The sequence below is a fragment of the Gigantopelta aegis genome, chromosome 3, assembly GCF_016097555.1.
Source record: "Gigantopelta aegis isolate Gae_Host chromosome 3, Gae_host_genome, whole genome shotgun sequence".
Classification (NCBI taxonomy): Eukaryota; Metazoa; Mollusca; class Gastropoda; order Neomphalida; family Peltospiridae; genus Gigantopelta; species Gigantopelta aegis.
Window position 1 is genome coordinate 72,996,071 of NC_054701.1, and position 23,306 is coordinate 73,019,376.

Genomic DNA, 23,306 nt, shown 5'->3' on the forward strand with positions numbered 1-23,306 from the left:
TGGAGCACTCGTTCAGGGTTTGGAGTCTGTATCTGGATTAAAAATCCCATGCCTCGACTGGGATCTGAACCCAGTACCTACCAGCCTGTAGACCGATGGCCTAACCACGATGCCGGTCGGTTGTTTGAATACCATAACAGGTCATGATAATACTGACACATTTTTATGGTTTTTATTCCATAAATTTTCATAACTAATATACAAGATTGGAAAATCACATGGGTATAATTTTGATTAGTACTTTAGTCTGGCCAGACTGTACCACAGTACATGTGGAGACCCGTGTTTAGATTATCATTATTGGTATAAACAAGGTGTTTGTTGTCATCCTAATGTTTGTACATTGTAGTAGCTCGAAACCTAATTTTACCTTTCAATAATTCCGTACGTAGGAAAAATATATAACAAAGTAGTCTAAAATGAACAATAACTACTACAAACATTGGCACATGACTGCAGACAATGGATACACATTCCCTGACATTGTAAACAAGAAAATGTAAATTTAGTCGCCGAAGACGCTCGGTTAATAATCGTGGGGGGAAATCTTACAATGGCTGTAAAGTTATTTTAATCATCGGTCGGTTGTTGGTCGTCGAACATTAATTCCGACAGTATTCATGAGAAACGTACATTTTTCTATTGGGTACAAGGGATCTTTTAGATATTTTCTTACACAAAGGACAGCAGATATGGCACTAATTGGGAAAAAATCCCATTATAGAATGGGCCCACCAAGGAGCTCCGATACAACTTTGTACCTTGGGCAAGCATACTACCGACAGCTAAATCGTGCCCTCATTCATGGGAATAGCATATATATAATAAAAAATATAAAAAGTTTAAACTGTGTTGAGGTGGTGCTATACAAATAATTCTTTCCTTTTGACCGATGTCGTGGTTAGGCCATCCATCAACAAGGCTGGTAGGTACCGGGCTCGGATCCCAGTCGAGGCATGGCATTTTTAATCCAGATACAGACTCCAAACGCCGAGAGTGCTCCGCAAGGCTCTATGGGTAGGTGTAAACCACTTGCAGAGACCAGTGATCCATAACTGGTTCAACAAAGGCCATGGTTTGTGCTATTCTGCCTGTGGGAAGTGCAAATAAAAGATCCCTTGCTGCTAATCGGAAAGAGTAGCCCATGAAGTGGCGACATGGTTTCCTCTCAAAATCTGTGGTCCTTAACCATATAACCCTACATAAAATGTGTTGAATGGGTCATTAAATAAAACATCTTTAAAGAAACTGTCCTCAGTTTGCTGCCATTGTAAGGTTTCAATCTAATAAATCCAATGTTCAAACTGGTCACAGGAGTGTTATTATTCACCCATAATTAAAACCAGCACTGCAATATTTATTTTGGATTGCAATTAGTTATCAACTCCAAATGAAAACGATTTTTATTTTTTTAAATATATTTCCAGTTTGACTTATCACTAATTTTTTCATTAATACTTTGAAGATTGTATTCTCTGATCATGCAACTTGCAATAAAGAAAAATAAAACAAGTTGGCAAAATATAGTTTTGGATGAGCTACATCCACTTTATTCAATATGCAACAAAAGGATCAAAGTGCAACAGAAAAGTATTCTCTTTTCTGACTATTTTACTTCAACTCTTAAATACTCAAAATAAATAGAATTTTGATAACATCTTGTGTACAACATATTTAAACGTAACTAGGAATCACACTTTATATACTTCGAGAAAGAAGTTCCTGTACACCAAATGAAATGGTTGAAATTTGATGATTGTGCAAATCATCTTACGAGTTTTACGAATGTCCAATACATACTTTCTTGAATATGATTTGATTTATTCTTCCAAGGCCCGCTTTTCACCAACATGATTTCGAGAAAGTTTATCGATACTATGCATATACACTGTATGGGTATGGGACCTAGATCAGTGGTACAGCGCTCGTCTGATGCGCGACAGATTTAGGATCAATCCCCATCGGTGGGGCCTATTAGGCTATTTCTCATTTCAGCCAGTGATCCACAACTAGTGTAACAAAGGCCTCGATATGTAATATCCTGGGCATACAAATGATCCCTTGCTGCTAATTCCTATACAGAGCATCTTTTTCATACACACGATTCATTGCATATCTATCGATAAGCAGTTTTTCCATGTGGTGATGTCATAACACTAGTAGTAGTAGTTACACTTTATTGACATCATTGGGCCTTGCTTTTAACCAGTACCCGGCATCTTGTGCAATACATGTTCAGGAACTTTCTTCTGGGAGTACATAATTTAGAAATCAAGACATCCAACAACAAATGTATAGACAGAACTTAAACAGTAGTTCTGGTTTTCATCAAGTCTGGTGCCATCCAAGTTTTGCCAGTGGATCTTCATGATAGTTTCAATTCCAATATCCATATGTTCATGGACCATTACCATATAAAGGTACATCTGAGTGAATGTTTAACAACATCCCAATACAAAAGATGCATCAGCAATTGGGTGTTGTGTTCAGAAGAGCCGATACGTGACAATAATTTGAGTGGTACTATTGTGTTCTTTCATATCACAATCATTTAACATTAGGTGCAAAAACCAGTTTAGCACGCAATCGCTGTCCTAAACAAGCAGGCATACTATTTTTACTTTGTAATCTGCCAAAAACTACAAATTAGTTTGGCAACGCTATGTTAGAACAGACCAGCAAAAAGCAAAAAAACTGACTGAAACAGCAAATTTATTCTCCGTCAAAGTCCATTTCACCCAACTATCCAAGGCCACACCTTCCCAACTCCAATTAGATAGACAATACCAGAGCCAGTGGAAAACCCTCATACACCGAATGTTCTAACTTGACAACCGTTACTGAAATTACTGAAAAACAATTCTGATTATTACAAATGCACAAAAATACAATTTGGACACTTTAATGTGGATACTTCATTCAAATATATTACTCTTTGTATAATCAAGACAATTTCATTAAAACATCCGAGACATCAGAAAAGTGGAGAAGAATAGTTTATAAAAATGTCAGTCAGCTGAAAACTTTGGTTTAGCACACCATTTCTACTCGTCTATAGTCCGTCCCATCATTCTATTACATTTTTTGTAAATAATTTCAGTTTGGTTTGACATAAGAAGAAAAGTAAAAGTATTTTTGAAATAAAGAAATACAATTTGTGCGTGCAATTTACAAATCAATCAGCTCGGAAAATAAATAACTTGTAGTAAATTACATAGTATGAAAAAAATGTGATCCCCGTGGGATAAACGTTTGTGTCAAATTCAGACATTCGGTTCAGTAAGTACTGGCAATTCTAAGGGGTAAATTATTTGTTACACAAAATATGTTTGGCTAAATAACTGCACTCTTCTCTCAACAGCTACTCCCTCTCATCCCACAAGAGCTCCCTCAAAGTTGATCTTTGCTCAGCACTTTAAAGTACTTTTATGGGAGCAATCCTGACAGATTAGATTTTGAATGTCAAATATATATCATGTTTTCATTTTAGTATGTACTTGTTCTAAATGAAATTTAAATACACAAAATATCACACCGGATTAATGCAATTTATTTACTACTTCACAAGAAATAAAAATTCCCAAACTTGGACACAAACACACGTCAAATATTTATAATTAACAGCACACCAGGTGCTGCCTCTCAAAACGTGTTTCAAGTCGTATGTCGTATGTATGTACACGGAAGTCGCCACCCGGAAGATATGCACTACAAACCCACCATCTTCCAGTCAAAATGTACACAGGCTATAAATTTACCCCAGACTATAAACATTCGCTGACCACTGTCATAAAATATTCCTATAAATCGATAACACTCAAAAAGTCTTCTTTGTTTTCAATAATGTCCATTAATTTCCTAGTGTGCCTAATGATCATTGTTTTGCTGCTTCAAGACCCATCTTGATCCTCAGAGACTCGGGCATCTCTGGTGGGGGTGGGCGTGGCAGACGGAAGTAGACTTTGACAGAGTCGTAGATGAACCACTGCAGCGCTGTCAGCGTGCCGATCATGATGATTCTCGGGAAGAGACCCTTCCACATTCCTGCAAAGATTAAAATAATTTTTTTAAACAAAAATGGCAGAGATTAATTTTAATCAACGCTATTCCTGATTGTCTTGCTTGATGATGTAGGGGTTCACAATAATATAAGAGATAATATTTTCAGAGTTTCTGAGCTGATTTCATTCAGTTAATTAATTATTAGCATTAACAGGGTTTAACTTGGATCCTAAGAAATATTAACAATTTGGCAATTTTGATTACTAAATCTGTAGCCAAATTCAAATTTGTTAGGGAAAAAAAGGCAAGAAAAAAAAGGCAGATGACACGATTTTCAAATGATCTTTTAGGCCAATTTGAAATGAAACATATCTCCCAAATACAATTTTAATTTACATTGGACATTAAACACTGCACTACCAGCCTCGGTGGTGTCGTGGTTAAACCAGCTCACATAAGGCTGGTAGGTACTGGGTTTGCAACCAGAGCGAGTTTTAATGACTTGATGGGTAGGTGTAAGACCACTACACCCTCTTCTCTCTTACTAACCACTAACCCACTGTCCTGCACAGACATCCCGGATAGCTGAGATGTGTGCCCAGGATAGCATGCTTGAATCGTAATTGAATATAAGCATAAAAATAAGTTGAAAAGAATGAAATAAACACTGCATTAATAAAAAAAAAATTATAAAAAAGTACTGACATATCAAGAACATCTCCAACAAATATTCTCCAAATTAATTTCCTAAATTAGTTAGTGTTTTGTCCCAGATAATGGTTATAACAACTGCACAAGAAGCCACAGTTAGCTGGCTAGCAGAAGTTCAGAGACCATTAACTGAGGTGTACTAATATTACACGCCAATGACTCAAGCACTCTCGATGGAACAACAATCAAGTTGCTGGTCTGTAGACCTGGACAATCAACGACCCGAGAGTGGATCTAAGGAGCGTGTATTTAATTAAAAATAATAAAAAATTAATTTATTATCAACATAGTTAAGACATCCCGGGACATATAATGAGTATGACACATATGTGTCATGATGATTTCACATGCACAACGAATGACGTAATTTTGGGAAGTGGTCCTGTGAAATGTGGCTTCCCCAATCTTAGCTCTGAGTAAACGCTTACCAAACTCAAGATCTACCAAGGATAAGCAATTTATATATTACATACAAGACCATACTAAGCCAAGATATACTGACAATCAAAAGAAAGTATACAGAATTTTGTTAATGTGAAATTGTACATTTTACCCCTAGTGCTGTTTATTAACTACATATTTGATGGAAATTACTGTGTATACAGTGTTCATGTTTCACCAAACGATTATACTTTTAAAACAAACACTTGTATCAACTGGCATTTTGTGTTGGTTTTACTATTTCTAAAACCGGATTGCCATACTTTCTTTTGATTGTCATAATTATACAAGTACACTAAAGTTTATAACATTCACAATATAACACAAAAGGCATTTTTAATGTCTCACAGGGCTTCTAGAATTTTATAAAAAGACACTAGCCATGGGATCAGTGATTTTTTTTTTTTTTTTACTAGCCATGATTAAAAATTCACTAGCCCTACTTCAAATAAATACAATTTTACTAATAGTAATAATGAGATATTTCACCTAAAGAGGGAGATAGAGCTTAAAACCCCTTAAATTGGGGTGGGTAGAGGGGGCAGGATATTCATATTTACAAAATAAGACTTAAATGCAGCATTTGTCAAGGGTTTTTTCCACTAGCCGTTAGGCTAGTTATAGTAATTATTTACTAGCCCAACACTGAATATCACTAGCCATGGAAGTGGGGCTACCATAATCTTGAAGCCCTGTGTCTCATCGATTTAAGACATCTTATCACTAATCTTGCATTTGTTTTGTATTATAGTTATACATAACCCGACAATGTATAATTTTTACAGATTAGTAATGAGATGAATAAAATTTCACTCTAGACCTTTCAGCCAATTACTGGATATGAAAAAAAGTCAAAATGACATTATATAGAAATACATTAACTATTTTCTTTATCTGTTTATTGAGTCATTACAAAAAGTGCAAGACTATTTAAAAAATATTAATTACACATTATATGAGACCAACTGGACTTGAATGTTATAAAAGAAAGACTGGTGTGATTTTTTAAAGTATCAAGACTCCTGAACTTGGTAAAACATTGCACACTTGTCATGGACGAGTTACGTGGAACATATACTGATAAGTAGATCTGAGTATAATATATACTATTTTATTCTGTCCCAGATAATGGTTATAACAACTGCACAAGAAGCCACAGTTAGCTGGCTAGCAGAAGTTCAGAGACCATTAACTGAGGTGTATTAATATTACACGCCAATGACTCAAGCACTCTCGATGGAACAACAATCAAGTTGCTGGTCTGTAGACCTGGACAATCAACGACCCGAGAGTGGATCTAAGGAGCGTGTGGTTACTAGGTCAGTCTTCATAGCCTAGTGGTAAAGTGCACACCTGATGCATCTAGGTCTAGGATCAATCCCTGTTGATGGGCCCATTGGGCTTTTTCTCGTTCCAGCCAGTGCACCACAAATGGTATATCAAAGGGTGTGGTATGTGTTATACTTTGGGATGGTGCATATAAAAGATCCCTTGCTACTATTGGAGAAATGAAGCAGGTTTCCACTCTATGACTGTCAAAATGACCATATGTTTGACATCCAGTAGCTAATGATTAATAAATCAATGTGCTCTAGTGGTGTCGTTAAACAAAACAAACTTTAAACTTTTAGGGTAGGTTTAAGGGGAAAAGGCCATTGCACCAACTCATGAAAAGGTCAACCCAGTGAATTTTTTTTTGTTATAAGCCAGAAAAAAGAGGCACTTGAATATATTTAAAGGGTCAGAATGGCAAGTAAGGTCGACCACTGCACTTGTTGTTGCCATGGTAAAAAACAAACTTTTAAGTCGGTATTCTTATGCAACAAACTATGCAAAAATAGTAAGAACGACATCGGATTAGGAGCACATCTCCACCAGGTGCTCTTCACATCCCATTTCTTGTTTATTCAAGTTTAGAAAGATTTGTTGTAAAACACTAATTATGATTCTGTATCTAACATGATTATTTCAACGCTTAATCAAGAAAGGAAACCTACAACCACCACATATGCTTGTCCTACTGACAATGCAAAAAGAGCTATTTTATATGCTACATACTATAGCTTTTGATGTACAAGCCATGGGGCACTGGTTGAGACAAGGAAACAAAACAAGAGTCCGATCCTGCGATTGATGGCATCTTAAACAAGCACTCTACACCTGTTATGTAAAAATACACAATATATTTATATAGTACGAAATTAACTACATTTGTCTATCCACAGGTATGTGTTTAACTCATGGCTTACCAAGAAGTCCTAGATTTTTGGCAACAGTCGTGAAGTTGCTTCCTTTGTCCTGATTCAACTTGGACACAATGGTGTCGGCTGGGTGAGAGACGATGGCACAGAACACACCAGCTGAAATAACAAATCAGCATTTTAATATGTTCAATAATGACAAAATAAAATGAATTCAGTATTCATCAAACAACATTTATTAACTTAATGATAGACAGGCTTATAGAAAGCAAAGCAAAGCAATTAAAGAGGACATTCTGGTCATTATTAGCTTCAAAATATTGTGAGCAACATTTTCCAAATAAATATTAATGGCAAGATGTCTCAATAATCTGAAACCATACTATTCCCTTCAAAACAGGTCAGTGTAAGCACAAAATTCTTTTGCCATTTAGTTCTTATCCTAGCCATGGTAGATATAATCAAATGCAGACTGCTAGTTAATGTTAGTGGTACATTGATGCAATGTTCGAGATTAACGGTATCCCGGGGATACCAGAATTTAATTTTGGATACCAGACTTCAATAACCCAGTATCCCACCGGGATACCATATAATGTTGTTGGTTTTTTTAAATCCTGCACTTTTATTTTTCGCTGAAACAATGAACGTCGTCATTTACTGGTGAAGTTAAGTAACAGTATTTTTGGGCTCGAACCCAGTCTTATGCTATGTCGTAACAATATCTCCCCCAACTCGCTACCCAGTCTAATGCTACACTGGAGCAATAGCGGCATAGCAGTAGACTGGGAACTGCTAAGTCGCTATTGTTTTTGTTGGATGTTTCCTCCCTTCAAATTTTATTTGAGATACTGATTCCACATCTGCAGAAAATTGATACAGGTAGGTTTATCATTAGTAATGTCAGAAACACTAATATATTACTGCTAAATATTAATTTATGTCAGTATTACTCAAAAATAGATGCAACAAATATTTTTGTCGATTCCCTTTGATTGCGAATTTCACGAATTCCGCAATTTCGATTGCAGCGTATTAATAGACTGGGAACGAGAACAGTGTTTTTCAAGTTTGTTATGTTATTTATGAATTTCATTTAAGTGGGATAGTAAAATCTCAGGTGGGATACCAGATTTTGAAATGTTAGTATCCAATTGGGATACCGCCCAAAAATTTTAATCTCGAACACTGATGTATTTTTAGCCATGCCAATTACTGACAAGTCTGTTCCTGAAGATCTGTAATCTGCCCTAAAAACTTGCACACAAGGATTACTAAGAAAGGGTTTTCCCCAGATTTTTCTAACAACAGTGAGTCTCGCCAATATCAATACATAGATATGAAGCATATGCAGATTTTAATATTATAAAGCTATGTGACATGAACTTTTCAAGAAATATTTGTACATCAACTTTTAAAACTAAAGGTAGGCAAACACAATTACCAATGTAGCCAGCAGCGAATGTAACAATCAGCTGTTCTCCTTTAGAACATTCTGATCTTGGCTTTGGAACAACAAATTTATACAGAGCTTCAACTGTCCTTTCAAAACAGGCAAACTTCATCATAGTGTATGGGATCTGTCGAGCCCAAAGTGGTACCAGTCCTTTGTATAATCTGGAAGAAAAAAGTGAAAATTTTCATTTGTTAAAAATTAATACAAAGAACATATAATTTGTTTTACACTCGACACATGATCATCTGCAATGGGTTTTTTTTAGAGATTATTTAACCTGCTGACTACCACAGGCAAGATATCTCGCCCAACGTCATGCCAGTCAACAAACTGTACACTGTATATAGTGCATTCCCCAATTCATATTTTCTGATGTTTTTTACACGACACTCACCAGAAAGACTTGAATAACAGGAAACAGAAGTCAATTCTGCTTCCTGTATCTTTAGGTGGGGTTTTTTGTTTTGAAAATAGCTTGTAATTTTGAGTTGAAAGTATTTTCGCTTGACAACAATGGCAGCACGTCACGGTCATTTTCAGGGATCGATAGCTGATTGTGACAGCTAATTAGATAATAAATTTGATCGTTTTACCAACAACGAAAATCACCAAATATTGGGATATGAATTGTAGTTCTTTTTTCTTCTTTTTTTAAATTCTGGTCAGAAAACCACTGTTATCGGGAATAATAGACATAAATACTGGACAGCTGGCAACAAATGCCAGTAAGTAAACACAACTTTTTCGATTCTATGCCTAATTTCAGTCAACATTAACTGATCTAAAATATCATAAAATTATAAAAACCCACGAAAATAATACTTACCGATTCAAATATAAACTTAATTTTATGTATATATTATTTAAGTGAAAATTATAAACTTGTACCCACTCACCATTGGTTTTTGTCAAAAATTAGTCCAGTAGTCTAAAGATTAACCATCAATTTTAAAAATGTTCAGCATTTAATATTTGCTCTTTGTTCAACATGCACATGAAAGTTTGTTAAATTGCTTAATGACACCACTAGAGTGCACATATTTATGAATAATCGGCTATTGGATGTCACACATTTGGTAATTTTGACATCTTAGATATGAAACCCTTTAAATGTTTTTATTAGTAGCAAGAGATCTTTTATATGCACCAACCCACACAGGATAGCACATACCACAGCCTTTGATATACCAGGCGTGATCCCACTGACAGGATTGATCTGAGACCAACCATGCATCAAGAGAGCAGCACTCTACCACTAGGCTACGTCCCGCCCCCTACATGCATATGAAGGGTCCAAGTGAATATCTTACGATGGCCAAACAGACCGTCAATATTATAAAGGTTGTGTATGTCATAGTCACAATGACACAATAAAATAAAAATCTTTAATTACGGCAGGCCATTAAGAGTCGTTGTTAAATCATGTTTGCTTAATTATAAATATTCCACATACAGTGATGTAGGTTGGATTTACAACAAATTATTATTTTGGTTTTTTAAATGATGACAAGAGTGAAAACTACACATTTTAACCGGCAGAAAAATGACCCACCCCATGAATCCTTCTTCGTTCATTATCCTAGGAAGACCTTCTCTCAGTGTAGTACTCCAGCCTGGCTGTGTCTGAATACGGACCTTGACCGCCTCCATGGGACACAGGGCTATGTCGGCAAAGAACTCGGCCGAGGCACTGGCAACCAAATACAGAGAGGTCCTCCATAGGTAGGTGTTTTCCTGCAAATGGTGAACAAAGTATAAAAGTATCCACAGAAAAAAAGAAATCTTATTACAGGGTGTTCATTACTTGTGTGTTGACAATTTGAAACCAGTGTTTAGGCTTCATACAAAATAAATATGTTTTACTATAATTTCACTTCATACCCATATTTCGTAAAAGGTATAAAAAAAATTCTTCAAACATAGATGCATTAGTAATCTTCAAATAAAAAAAATTCCGAATCAATTTTGACCTAAAAATTTGCCAGCATTCCAAAAATGAGTATTAAGCACGAACATTATCCAACCTAACATTTAAAAAAAAAAATCTTTAACAGTAGATCATGTTGCAACAAACAGAAGATTGTTTTAAAAACAGAAAATCAGTTTAAACCTGGGTTTAGTTTGCTTGGTGGATGAATTTACACGAGTGGCAAATTTTCTAGGTTAAAATATATCGAAACTCACCTCTCCCATAAGTCCAGAATAGAATACTTTGAAAACTTCATAAAAACCGAACTTGCAAAGTCCTTGAGCTGAATAACCAAATGCTGTGGGTGCCCATCCTTTTCCTAATGCTCGTACGCCCTCATCGTGTATTGTGACGCGAAATCCTTTAATGATGTTGCCATACTTTTCAGAATTAACTTGAATTCGGCATTTCACCAGATCCAGAGGCACGATAGCCGTGTGCGTGATCCCACAACTCAAGATGCCTCCAAAACCACACAAGGCGAAATACTTCATGGATCCATATGCACAGCTGTCGCCTTCTGTAATACAATAAAAAATTCAAGCATCTGAGAATTGAAAATTTGCCTAACTCATTTATGCAGGGCTAGCTCTGCCACTCTGGCGAAAAAATATTGGGTTATAATTTATATTTTGTTGGAAAATAGCTATTAGGTTTGGGACTTTTTAGATAATTTGCGAAAATTTCTGATCATCCAGAGCTAGCCCTGTTATTGGATACAAACAAAAATAAAAGCAGCAATTTCTTGTCATGAAATGATAGGAGAATGAACTTAATGATATAAATGATATTTCATGAATTATTCTGCTCAATATCTTAGGCACTGTGGGAAAAAATTCACAGAAAACAATTTATCGTATCTTCTAAGTTCAACTTCAAATTGAGTTTTAAATTTAAAGAAAGTATTTGTACAGGAACATCAATCCAATCAATCAATTGTTATTTCTTTATAATTACAAACTTTCTGAATTTATACGATTTACTGTATTCTGATTGGCTGACGTCACTAAAAAACCAAGCGTTATCCTTCCATAAACCTCATAAAAATACGTCATCACGGAAGACCAAGATCGATTGAAACTATTTTTAGCTGGATGGGCGAGAAGCCCAATGACCCAGTTCGGTGATCGTTTTAAAAATAGAACAAGGAAGTGACCTGTTTTCTCGATTAAAAAAATAAGGGAAACTGGATGAGATATTCATGTTATAAATTTTAAAAAATTACAATATATTTTTTATTTGTTTTTATTCTGTTAAAAAAAAAAACCAAAACATCCAATAGTATGTATACATGTATTCCTATGCTTATTTACAGAACATGGCTGACGGTAAGAACGAAAGAAATTATTTTTGAGTGTTTTAAGGTACACTTCTTGTACTGTTTGTAATTATAAGAATTGTTTCTCATTTTTTAGGAATTTATCAATGTATAAAAGTCACAAATGTAGTATAAAATCGCGTAGAATTTAAGGGTCAGACGATATTTTCGACATTATTTTCTGAATGTCAATTATATTAGCTAGACCATAATGTCACGCATGGTATTGTTCCATTTTGACGAAAGTGGGTCTAAGCAACCCATAAATGAATTAAAATCCACTGTCATTGACACTGTCGACTAGTTCTAATGGCGAAAACATGCTTACATTTGCAAGTAAATTAGGGCGAAAGCGAAAGGTCTGCTAAGTGCCCATAACTTGCTTTTTCACAAAGCACTTCATTTGCACGCTTTGCACGTGTATTCCATGTTCCCAATGCTGAATTTCCGTATAATTGGAGCTTGCGTTCGTGTACGGTGCACACTCCAAATTCGACAATGGTACGACTTCAACTGACTATCGAAGATCGAGGAAGGGCTATTGCTTGGCTTCAGGATGGCAATACGCAAAGAAATGTTGCTCTGAGACTTGGTGTCAGTCAGAGTGTCGTTGGCCGACTGTGGCAACGGTACCAAGCAACGAATTCTGTTCGAAATCGTCCACATTCGGGAAGACCCCGAAGCACTACAAATAGAGAGGACCGCTACATCACCAATATGGCTCTACGTCAACGCACAACCACTGCACGCCGATTACGTGACAATCTGCGGACTGCGACTGGAACTCGAGTGTCTGATCAAACCATACGCAATCGTCTGAGAGCCAATAATCAACGCTGCCGTCGCCAGGCTGTTCGACCACCACTCCTACCACGTCACAGAACGGCCAGACGTCACTGGTGCACGCTTCAACTGCGGTGGCAACGTGTTCAGTGGGGTCGAGTGATGTTCACTGATGAGTCCAGGTTTAGTCTCCAGTTCAACGACGGTCGGGTTCGTGTCTACAGACGTCCTAGGGAGTGCTTCGTCAACGTTAGACAACGTCACCGGTTCAGTGGTGGCAGCGTCATGGTGTGGGGCGGAATCTCTATCCACCACAGGACCCCCCTCTATGTGGTGGATGGCAATCTGAATGGAATCCGCTATCTGAATGAGATTATCCGGCCGTTGGTTCTCCCAGGCCTTCAGCAGATTGGCGGCGGGGCAGTTCTGCAGGATGACAATGCCAGACCCCACCACGCCAGGGTGGTAACGGACTTTCTCAGACAACAAGGTATCGCCAGGATGGATTGGCCAGCATATTCGCCTGACTTGGCCCCAATAGAGAACGCCTGGGACGAATTAGGCAGGAGAGTTCGGGATAACCATGCCCCTCCGGCCAACCTTCGTGATCTGGGTCAACTTCTTATGGCAGAGTGGCAGGCCATTCCCCAAGAGTTCTTCAGACGTCTGATCAACAGCATGAGGCAACGATGTGTCGAGTGTATTCGCGCCAGGGGTGGATTCACACACTATTAAACGAATGTTCTAATGTGTAAAATCCATGTCTGACAACCTTCAACTTTGACAGCATGTCATGTGACTTTCTTGTATACAGTGACGTTTGTGTGTTTTTTGTAAATAAGGAACCATAAATAAAAAAATTGTATAGTTTACATCATCAATCTAATACACTCTGAAACTTATTTGGTTATAAATTTTTGACCCTTAAATTCTTTTGAGTAGTATATATGAATAATACAAAGAACATGGCACATTTTAAAACATAAGTAAGAATATTTAAATCAGAACATATATAGTCATGTATGGATTTTAAGTGAATAATGGCACATAATGTTGTATATAATTTAGATGGTTTAATAATAATAATACACTGCTTATACTGAGGTAGAGGATCTGGAAAGTTCTGTTTGTTTAAAAACATTACATAACATGACTGCCCTAGGGGACAATATTTCAAAATCTTAGGTAACCGGAAGTCAGTTCACTTGAGTTTTACTTAGGTAACCAGTGTTTCTGCCAGAAAGACATTTTTGGGTATGGCGCTATAGAATTGAATGCAACCACAAGAAAATCATACAGTAATGAAAAGAGTAATTAATTTTGCCAAAAAAAATTGATATGGCGCCATACCCGTTCTACCCTCTGGCAGAAACCCTGGTAACAAACATATCAGGCATCGAAATAAGCATTGTGTCTGGTAACCACAAAATATAGCCCAACTATATAGACTGTTTTCCGGTACTTCTACATTTAAATTAAATATTCTTGCAAACTACTAGGCACACATCTAGTTGATACTGATAAAACTTGGACATTCTGAAATTGTATCGGAAATGCGGAAAAGAAAGAAATGTTTTATTTAACGACGCACTCAACACATTTTATTTACGATTATATGGCGTGAGACATATGGTTAAGGACCACACAGATTTTGAGAGGAAACCCGCTGTCGCCACTACATGAGCTACTCTTTTCGATTAGCAGCAAGGGATATTTTATTTGCGCTTCGCACAGGCAGGATAGCACAAACCATGGCCTTTGTTGAACCAGTTATGGATCACTGGTCGGTGCAAGTGGTTTACACCTACCCACTGAGCCTTGCGGAACACTCACTCAGGGTTTGGAGTCGGTATCTGGATTAAAACTCCCATGCCTCGACTGGGATCCGAACCCAGTACCTACCAGCCTGTAGACTGATGGCCTAACCACGACGCCGCAAAACTGAATGCATTGCCTGATGTACGTTCGGAACTTTCCTGGTAACCTGAACGACCGTTCTCGACTTATTTTGATGTCTGCAAATCGTAATCGATGAGTTAGGCTTACCTAATCGTAACACTTGAAATACGGTTCTGTGCTACATTGGTGGTTCAAATGTATTTAACAACAAACTGATTTTCACTTCCATTACGGATATATGGTAATTTTAATTTTAGAATGTAATTGTTCACCATGTAACCGATTGCCGGTTCTCACAATTTTAAAGTTGTGTAACTGACACGTGAACAGTTCTCGTGTTATATTGTCCCCTGCTGCCCAACTATTGGTGATATGTGAGCTTGGCAGTCTAGGATGCAAAACAAATTTCCAAGTCAGTTAGGCTGGTATAAATGTGGACAGTGTATTTCTATTTTTGTGTATAATACGTTCTTATTAAATGTTCTTGAAAATATAATCTTTAAAAAAATTATTTGTTTGTATATATATTAAAAAACTTACCACTGGTCTCAAAAGCTCTAAAATGAGTTAGACAATTATGCTAAGAGACATGTTTGCATTTCTGATCAGTTTCAGTCTTATTTTGTTAACAACATTTTAAAGATTTTATGCCAAAATTAAATAAAAAGCTCTATATACGATATATAATGAAACTTCTAAGAATTGGAATTACCTCAAAACTGGATGTTTATCACTGCCCCGTTTTAAAAGAATCCATGATGTTTCGCCCCCAAGCAGGGCGTAAAATTTGGCACAAACGATTCTGTCGTTCGTCTGTCGGTTATGCAAAACCAATATCAACATAAACGACGGATTGTTCGTGCAAAAGCTGTAATCGCTCGTCAGAAAAAGAAAAAAAAACCTGTGTGTTAGCTAATATAATCAATGTTTTGGAAAACTGTGTGCAGTGGGAAATCCCTGACCTAGATGTACATCATAATGTGCTTGATTGTAATGTTTTAAACAGCTTTCCCTCTGTCGTTCAACATGTCCAGCTATTTTCTTCATGACTACCGTCACTTTCATTATAAAATGCTACCTACGTTGGCACGCCACCGACATATTTACAATTTGCTGACATTTGCACGCGTCATGATATTCGGTGTTTGAAGCACGTCACAGAACTTTAATGAGTAGTTTCTTAGAATATTATATTATATACTGATGCAATTTAATGACACTGATAAAAACAAAATATGTTTTAAAAATAAAAATAGACGTGTGTCATCGTAAGTAGTGCTGGAGTAAAACCTCAAATTCGGGCAAAAATTGTCGAGATATTCGAGCAAAATGTGCTAACCTGATACCTTTTTACCATATATTTCCATCATTCTACCATCAAAATTAGTTGTAAAAATGCGTAGTGGTTCGTTTGCAACCCTATATAGCTGATTGGTAGTAATACTAATATGAATAAATGATGTTATCCAGATTCGTGCATTTTCGTTTAATTCAGGCAAAAAAAGCAGCCTGCCTCCTTCACAAAGGGGAGTCCGTACGCCTACGGGTGTCATGGAAATCTCTCTCACTGCTACTCCAAGCCAATCGGAATAAGTTGGCCGATTACAGATTTTCTTAGGAGTTCAACACTTGTAGCTTCTTCCAGACTGATTCGAGTCTATTAATAACAAACACGATGACATTCTAGCGACTGTACCTGGTGTCGGACAAAATGACTGCTATTAATTGTGCAGCTACCGTTAGATTGATTAGTTTAAAATCCATTTTGCCTGTCACAAGAGCATGTAGTATTATTAACATGCACCGCGGTGTGCAAGATCTCGTGACAATCGTGTTCTCGTTACTATGAATAGCATTTTACAGGATTCTTAATTTCCAACGAATCGAAACTAGCTTAATTTTTATTTTCGCCTGACAGCTTTCAAGTTAGTCATAGCACACAAAAAGTATATTTTTGTATTTATGATAGGATGGTTTAATAGAGAAAAGCTACAAAAATCACTCATCTTAGATTCTCAGTCTGATTATCGTTGCCTATTAATATTTTTATTTGTATCTAACTATTGAAGAAAATTGTTCGTGTAATCACTAAAACCACACGAACGACATATTGGTTGTCTGAAAAGTTTAAATTTTATGCCATGCCCAAGGCATTTCACCCCCAGCTTGACCTGTTTGTCCCATGTACCAGTTCGCTCCCCAAGTCAATTTGGCCCTAACTGTTTGCCTGTTCACCTACAACTTTTAGTCAGTTCGCCCCCAACTCAGGGCGCAATACTGTGAGTGAAACACTCGCCTATGCGAGTGAAATTCTGTTATGGCAATTTAAATTTGCAAAACACTAGCCTTTTGGCGAGTAGATTATTTTTTCAGAATGAAGCTGTCACAGGAACATTTATTTCACTAATTAGTCAGACGACACATATACTAATGATCGAAACTGTAAACATACACTTCCGCATTTTGCCCTGTTTGCGGATATCACACTCGGAGCTCTCCGGCCGACTTGACAATCGAGGTGTTCGGAAAGCCTCGTGACACATCGGGGTTTTCCGATTGTAAATGAGTTTTCACAAAGCATTGGACCAATTGCTTCGCAGCCAATTTGTTTGCACCTAAAGTTAAGCTAAATGTTACATGGCGGGAATATGCTAAATAATTTTTTTTTAAACTTTCGAGAAAGTTGTTGGTAACGATAGCATATCGTGAACAAAAATAAATAAATAAATAAAATACGTCCTAGTTTCGGTAACTGTAGCCATCGGTATACTTGTCGGAATCGCGTAACCCAATTAAAAAACGGTTTACAAAGGAAAGTAAAACAAAATAGGGCCTAATTGATGATTTGTTTCTGGATTCTTGGAAACTGATTTTTTAAGGAGTTATGTCGACTGGAAACAAGAAACCTGCGACTATAACTGCATATTTCCAGAGAAATTCCATTACGCCTGTAAGTAAACGTGTTTTAGACGATGAATCTGGTGGTCAAACAGACACGAAAAAAACACGGTGAAGTTCAAACAGAGCGTTCATTTCGAGAATCCTGGTTATTAGATTTTGAATTTTTAAGATACGATAAAAATAGGAATCACATGTATTGCGAACACTGTCGTAAAGCGGGTACTACTGATTTTGTTGCTGGATCTAACAAATTTAAACGTGAAAACATTCGTTCACACAGTGAAAGTCGTCGTCACACAAGGTGCCGTGACCACATTCTCAATTTAACACTGAAGCCACCAGTTCAACAGTCTAAAATTGCAAAACAGTTTAATGCCATTGAGACAAAGTCTGATGAAAATACTGTCACAGAGCTAAAGGTTAAATTTAACACAGCTTATTGCATAGCCAAAGAAGAAATGTCTTTCAAAAAATATAAAACTCTTAATCCTACAAAAGTAAAACGGTCTTGCTATTACACCAGGATATGCTAATGATGTGAAGTGTGCCGAAATGCTTTCAACGATTGCTAAAACAATAAAGGAAAATAGTGCAAAAGAATTAGCTCAAGCTAACTATTTTTCACTGATGATAGATGGTGCAACAGACAGTTCCATATCCGAGAATGAGGTGATATATGTTCGCTCATTAAATAAATCTGGTCTCCCAGAAAATAAATTGTTAGCACTTAAGGAATTAGAACATGCCCATGCCGATGGTGTTGTGTCTGCAATTAAAGATGCCGTCCCTGAAATGGGATTAGGTGAAGATTTAAAAACTAAACTGGTTGGTTTCTGTGCTGATGGTGCCAGTGTAAACATGGGGCAGAGAAATGGAGTTGTGGCAAAGTTGCGAGAAATTACCCCACATTTAATTGATTTCCACTGCATGGCTCATCGGTTAGAATTGGCGTTACTTCAGCTACAAAACAAGAGTCCCATGGTTCTAGCAGTTTCAGATTGTTTGCAGTTGATATGGAAGACTTAACATTTCATCCCTAAGAGCAAGAGGGAACTCAAAACGATTGGTGATGAGTTGGAAGCTAGGATATACAGCCCAACACCAGTGAAGGGAACTAGGTGGGTCCCTCATCTTGACAGGGCATTGAGAGTCTTTCTTGAGGGGAAGAAGGGTGGGGATTTGGCATCCGACTATGGTCACTATGCAGCAGTATTCACTCACATGGAAAGTTTAGCAGCTACCAGTAAAAACATTGACATTAAACAGAGAATAAGTTAAAAAGCAGATGACAAGTTTAAAATTTGTTGCATTCTGCCATTTCCTTGCAGACCTTTTTGGAGAGGTGGCTTTGTTGAGTCTGAAGATTCAATCAAGGAATCTAATACTACCCACTGTAGTATCAGCAATTCAGGATTGTGTGGAAACCATCAGCAGCATGAAGGATGCACTCATTTCTGGTGGGCTCCAGGAGAAATTTCTTATGTGTATGGAAGGTCAGAAGACAAATGACTCTGAATTCTGTACATTCCAGGGGATTGAGATGAAGGGAGACATAATGGAATATGAAGACACATTATCACAGGCTGTTGGAAAAACTGTTGACATAACTGTTAAAGAATTACAGGATCGATTTCAAAATCTTCTTGGAACCAATAAAGATGGTGGTGCTCAGGATGTTGTGAAAAAATTCAACATTTTTCATCATGACACATGGCCAGACTCAAAATAAGAGCTGATGATATTTGGTAATCAGGACATTGAAGTGTTGTCTAACTGGTTTGAGGCCCCCCTGTGGGCTGCTGCATGTGACATCGAAGTTATTCCAACTGAATGGAGGCAGCTGAAAGTGCTGGTGTCAAATTCCTTTAAGGATAAAGCCTATTCTGATCTGTGGCAGCTGCTACTGAGGAAAGAGCCTTACAAAGATGACTTCAGAAATGTGCTTCATCTAGTTGAGATAATGCTCGTTCTTCCCATTAGTTCAGCAGAGTGTGAAAGGGCCTTTTCCGCCCAAAAACGGATCAAGTCAGATGTCAGAAGTAGCTTGTCTGTAGGGAGATTGTCAGACCTAATTCTGATCTCAGCTGAGGGACCTGAACTGGCTGAATTTGATCCTGCTGATTCTGTGACTAAATGGCTGTCTTCTGGTACAAGGAAGCCTACAGGGTGTGTGGGTCAAAATTAATGGCCACAGGACATTGTCTCAGCATAACCATCTTGCCCCACTACAACCACCATGTCCTACTTACAGCTAATGTAATCAAGACTAGTAGCCTCTCCAAGACATATGTAATCTTGTTTATGGGGAGGTAGACCATTATGCTTTTAACATTCTACTGAAGAAACTGTTGTTTGTAGGGCAGAATTTTAATGGCACACTAAATATTAAACATTAATGACTTGAACATTTTCTTCACTGCTGGTGCATCTTGAACATACCCTTGAGAAAAATAAACACAGGATGAGGTTGGTGTTTAAAGTTCTTTAATTATGTTATTATAATTATCCATACAAATACATGTACTTCATATGTTGCCTGGCGAGTAACAATCTCTAGTTGGCTAGTATTTTTTTTCATTCACTAGCCAGTTGGCGAGTAAATATAAAGTGCTGCTTTGCTCCCTGCAACTCCCAGTTATTTGTTACTTTTTAACAATTATTGTATTGTTTCTTTAGAGGAATGTTAAACACTGAGTGTGTGTGTGTTTCTTTTTTTAGAGGGGAGGGATTGTCGTCTTTCCACGATTTAGACGGATCATGAGTCAGTCCAGGCACTGATAATACAATCACCAGTTTAATTAATATATAGAGCACTTTTACACATATAAACCACATCAACATTTATTAAAACGTCCATTCCTGCCAGAGATAGGATCTGTTAGAATCAAGAAATAATATGAGTAAAAAGAATTATGAGTGGATCTGTTAGAATCAAGAAATAATATGAGTAAAAAGAATTATGAGTGGATCTGTTAGAATCAAGAAATAATATGAGTAAAAAGAATTATGAGTATCTTCAAACTATCACAAATAAAACGCAATAAATCTCCACTGTATTTGATTTTAAAACAATGGTTAATGCTGATTATGCATCTTCGGCTAACACCTAAGAAGGCTTTGAACCGCAATGCCAATTCGATGTGGCCTCTTCTGGTGAGCGTTATTCTAATTGAGGGATTATCTTTATGGGGACGAACTGGTACCTTTGTGGGGGCGAACTGGTTACGCACGTCCTATTTGGGGGCGAACTGACTTGGGGGGAGGGGGGGCGAAACATCTGGTACCACCTTTAAAATATTTGTATAGAAGACAGCCTCTCTAAACTGAATAGCTCTTAAAACCTGAGTTTTTACTTGGTCCCAAGGGTGTCCAGTTTAGAGGACTTTCACTGTACTTAAATAAAAGTTGTTTTCTTTTGCATTTCTGATCACTTTCAGTCTTATTTTGTGGACCCAATGTTTTTAGATTTTATGCCAAAATAAATAAGCTAAAGAAATAAGACAAGAAAAAATAATTAGTTAAAAGATAGTGGGGGTGGTTGTCTATGATGAAGATCTTGTAAAATTTCACTATACTCATTGAAATAAATTTCTGTGGACCGAGACCCATATTGCCGGTGTCCGAGGCCGCGTGTTCGCGAAGTCCACAATTATGACAATACCATCTATAATTGTACTGTTATGAATTACATTTTGATCAAATCAAAATAATTATATAATGTTAAAAATAATATACCAGCATCTGCAGCTGCAATCGTTCTTTCTTCATTGAGTTTTAACCCTTCGCAGCTTGCCTCAAATGGGCTCGAAAAGTTGCCGCTCCTTGCAGCTTGTATAATTGACTGGAACATTCTGTAATGAATTATAAAAGAAATTGTACTTAAAATATGTTCCTAAAATATTATGAAATGAAATACAATAATGCTGAATATCAATAAATGAAGAAAAATCGAAAAATAAATCTTTGACACAAATGTCCTTCATACTTCTCAAATGGTGTGGAAATGTGGGCTAGCGACCACCAGAAGTGAAAAAAGGAACCATTTCCATTGGTTCTCAATTATGTGACGTGACAGGTAAAAAACTAAACAATTTACAGCTTAAAATGTGGATTGCATTGAATAAAATTATAACAACACAAAATATTTCATATAAAATTATTCGCATGAATTTAATAAACAAGATAAATTATAACAATATTTATTTAACACAATGCACTGACACAAATTAACTGTGGTATCATGCCACGGTTTTTTTTTCACTCTCAAATCAATACGGTTTGAATCCCATCTTGTGATATGTCATAATATTATGATTTCAGCTTCTCTTCTTCTTCTTTCTTTCGAACTTTTTTCTTTTTAATTTTTCTGCTTTTAATTTTGTTTAGCATACAATAAATTTTACAATGTTAAACAATTACCTTAATTAATTAACCATGGTATAAAGTTTTTAACTTTTAAAAGATCACATGACAGTTTTTTTAATTTTAGCACTGGAAAGTTTAAATGGGGCATAATGGCCTTACACCGGGCTTTCACTTAACTATCCATGGTCGCCGTGTATATAGTCACTTTTATGTTGAGTGACAGGGATGGCGGCTTCCATCACCGTTGTATTTATGGAATTCATCTTTGTTCGCGATATTTAGCACGGTGTAAGTGCGGTAGTCGACTAGATCTGGGTGCAAAAAATATGCTTGCAAAGTGCGGCATCGAGCAAAGAACAAATTATTTGTAAAGCAGTTTGTCAATAGTAAGTTTGTAAATGAAAAGAGAAGAAGAAGTGGCCAGATTGACTGGAAACTATTAAAACGGCCTTGTGTATTATATGAGTATCAAATGTATTCCTTAATGTAAAAAAATATTCTGTATTTGTTTGATTTCATCGATATTAGCGTTTGTCTTAAAACGTCATTGATGGGGGGGGGGGGGTGAGGCTTAAAACATTTGACAGGTTAAAAAAAAAAATATCATTTGCACGATTAAACCCATTATAGGCCTATATGCATAATAAAAAATCGTATCTCTGCATTGAGAAGTCAAAGGGATGTTTGACAAACTCGTGACTGCTACCATAGGCCTATACCATAATATATTTGTCACAGTTTGACGTAGTCCTATATTGGGCATGTGAGTTAATACATGTACCTAGCTCAGGTGCTGTACACTACAGAACTCTCGTTTGAGGTACTTTGGTAGCATGCAGGATTGAACCTCCTCGGTGTACCCATTGACTGGTAATTGTTTGTTTGCGCCCGTTTCAACCAGTGTTCCACGGCTGGTATATTGAAGGCCGTGGTATGTACTGTCCTGACTGTGGTAAAGTGCATATGGGTTGTTAACCCTATTTTGGGACAAGTTGATGTGTATTTCAAAATAAAAACAATATCTATTTTGTTGAAAACCTTTGTTTTGTTTAAAGTTTTTTGTTTTTTTTTAACGACACCACTGGAGCACATTGATTTATTAATCATCGGCTATTGGATGTCAAACATTTGGTAATTTTGACATATAATCCTAGAAAGGAAACCCGCTACATTGTTTCATTACTAGCAATGGATATTTTATATGTACCATCCCACAGGCATGACAGCACATACTACGGCCAATGACATACCAGTCGCGGT

At 36.8% G+C, this 23,306-nt stretch overlaps 1 protein-coding gene and 2 non-coding genes across 3 annotated transcripts; all 3 read right to left on the reverse strand.

Annotated features, from left to right (window-relative positions):
- Positions 1–1,522: 1,522 nt before the first annotated feature.
- LOC121369048 (phosphate carrier protein, mitochondrial-like) lies at positions 1,523–21,804 on the reverse strand. The gene is made up of 7 exons (XM_041493868.1): positions 21,667–21,804; positions 21,417–21,532; positions 10,996–11,300; positions 10,364–10,545; positions 8,800–8,972; positions 7,404–7,514; positions 1,523–4,044 (listed from the first exon to the last, which is right to left on the reverse strand). The coding sequence occupies exons 2-7, from the start codon at positions 21,529–21,531 to the stop codon at positions 3,875–3,877; spliced, it is 1,056 nt and encodes a 351-aa protein (XP_041349802.1). The 5' UTR covers position 21,532; positions 21,667–21,804; the 3' UTR covers positions 1,523–3,874.
- Positions 4,766–4,961, reverse strand: LOC121369546. Its single transcript, XR_005957650.1, has one exon. It is a non-coding gene; the product is annotated as a small nucleolar RNA SNORA53 (small nucleolar RNA).
- LOC121369545 lies at positions 6,270–6,465 on the reverse strand. Its single transcript, XR_005957649.1, has one exon. It is a non-coding gene; the product is annotated as a small nucleolar RNA SNORA53 (small nucleolar RNA).
- Positions 21,805–23,306: the final 1,502 nt, after the last annotated feature.

Bases quoted from the DNA above. Each gene is read 5' to 3' on its own strand.
- LOC121369048 (XM_041493868.1), bottom strand. From the start codon at position 21,531: ATGTTCCAGTCAATTATACAAGCTGCAAGGAGCGGCAACTTTTCGAGC. The intron at 7,515-8,799 runs GTAATTGTGTTT...TTGTTATTTCAG, and splicing joins ATTCGCTGCTGGCTACATTG to CTGGTGTGTTCTGTGCCATC. The intron at 4,045-7,403 runs GTAAGCCATGAG...TAATCTTTGCAG, and splicing joins CAAAAATCTAGGACTTCTTG to GAATGTGGAAGGGTCTCTTC.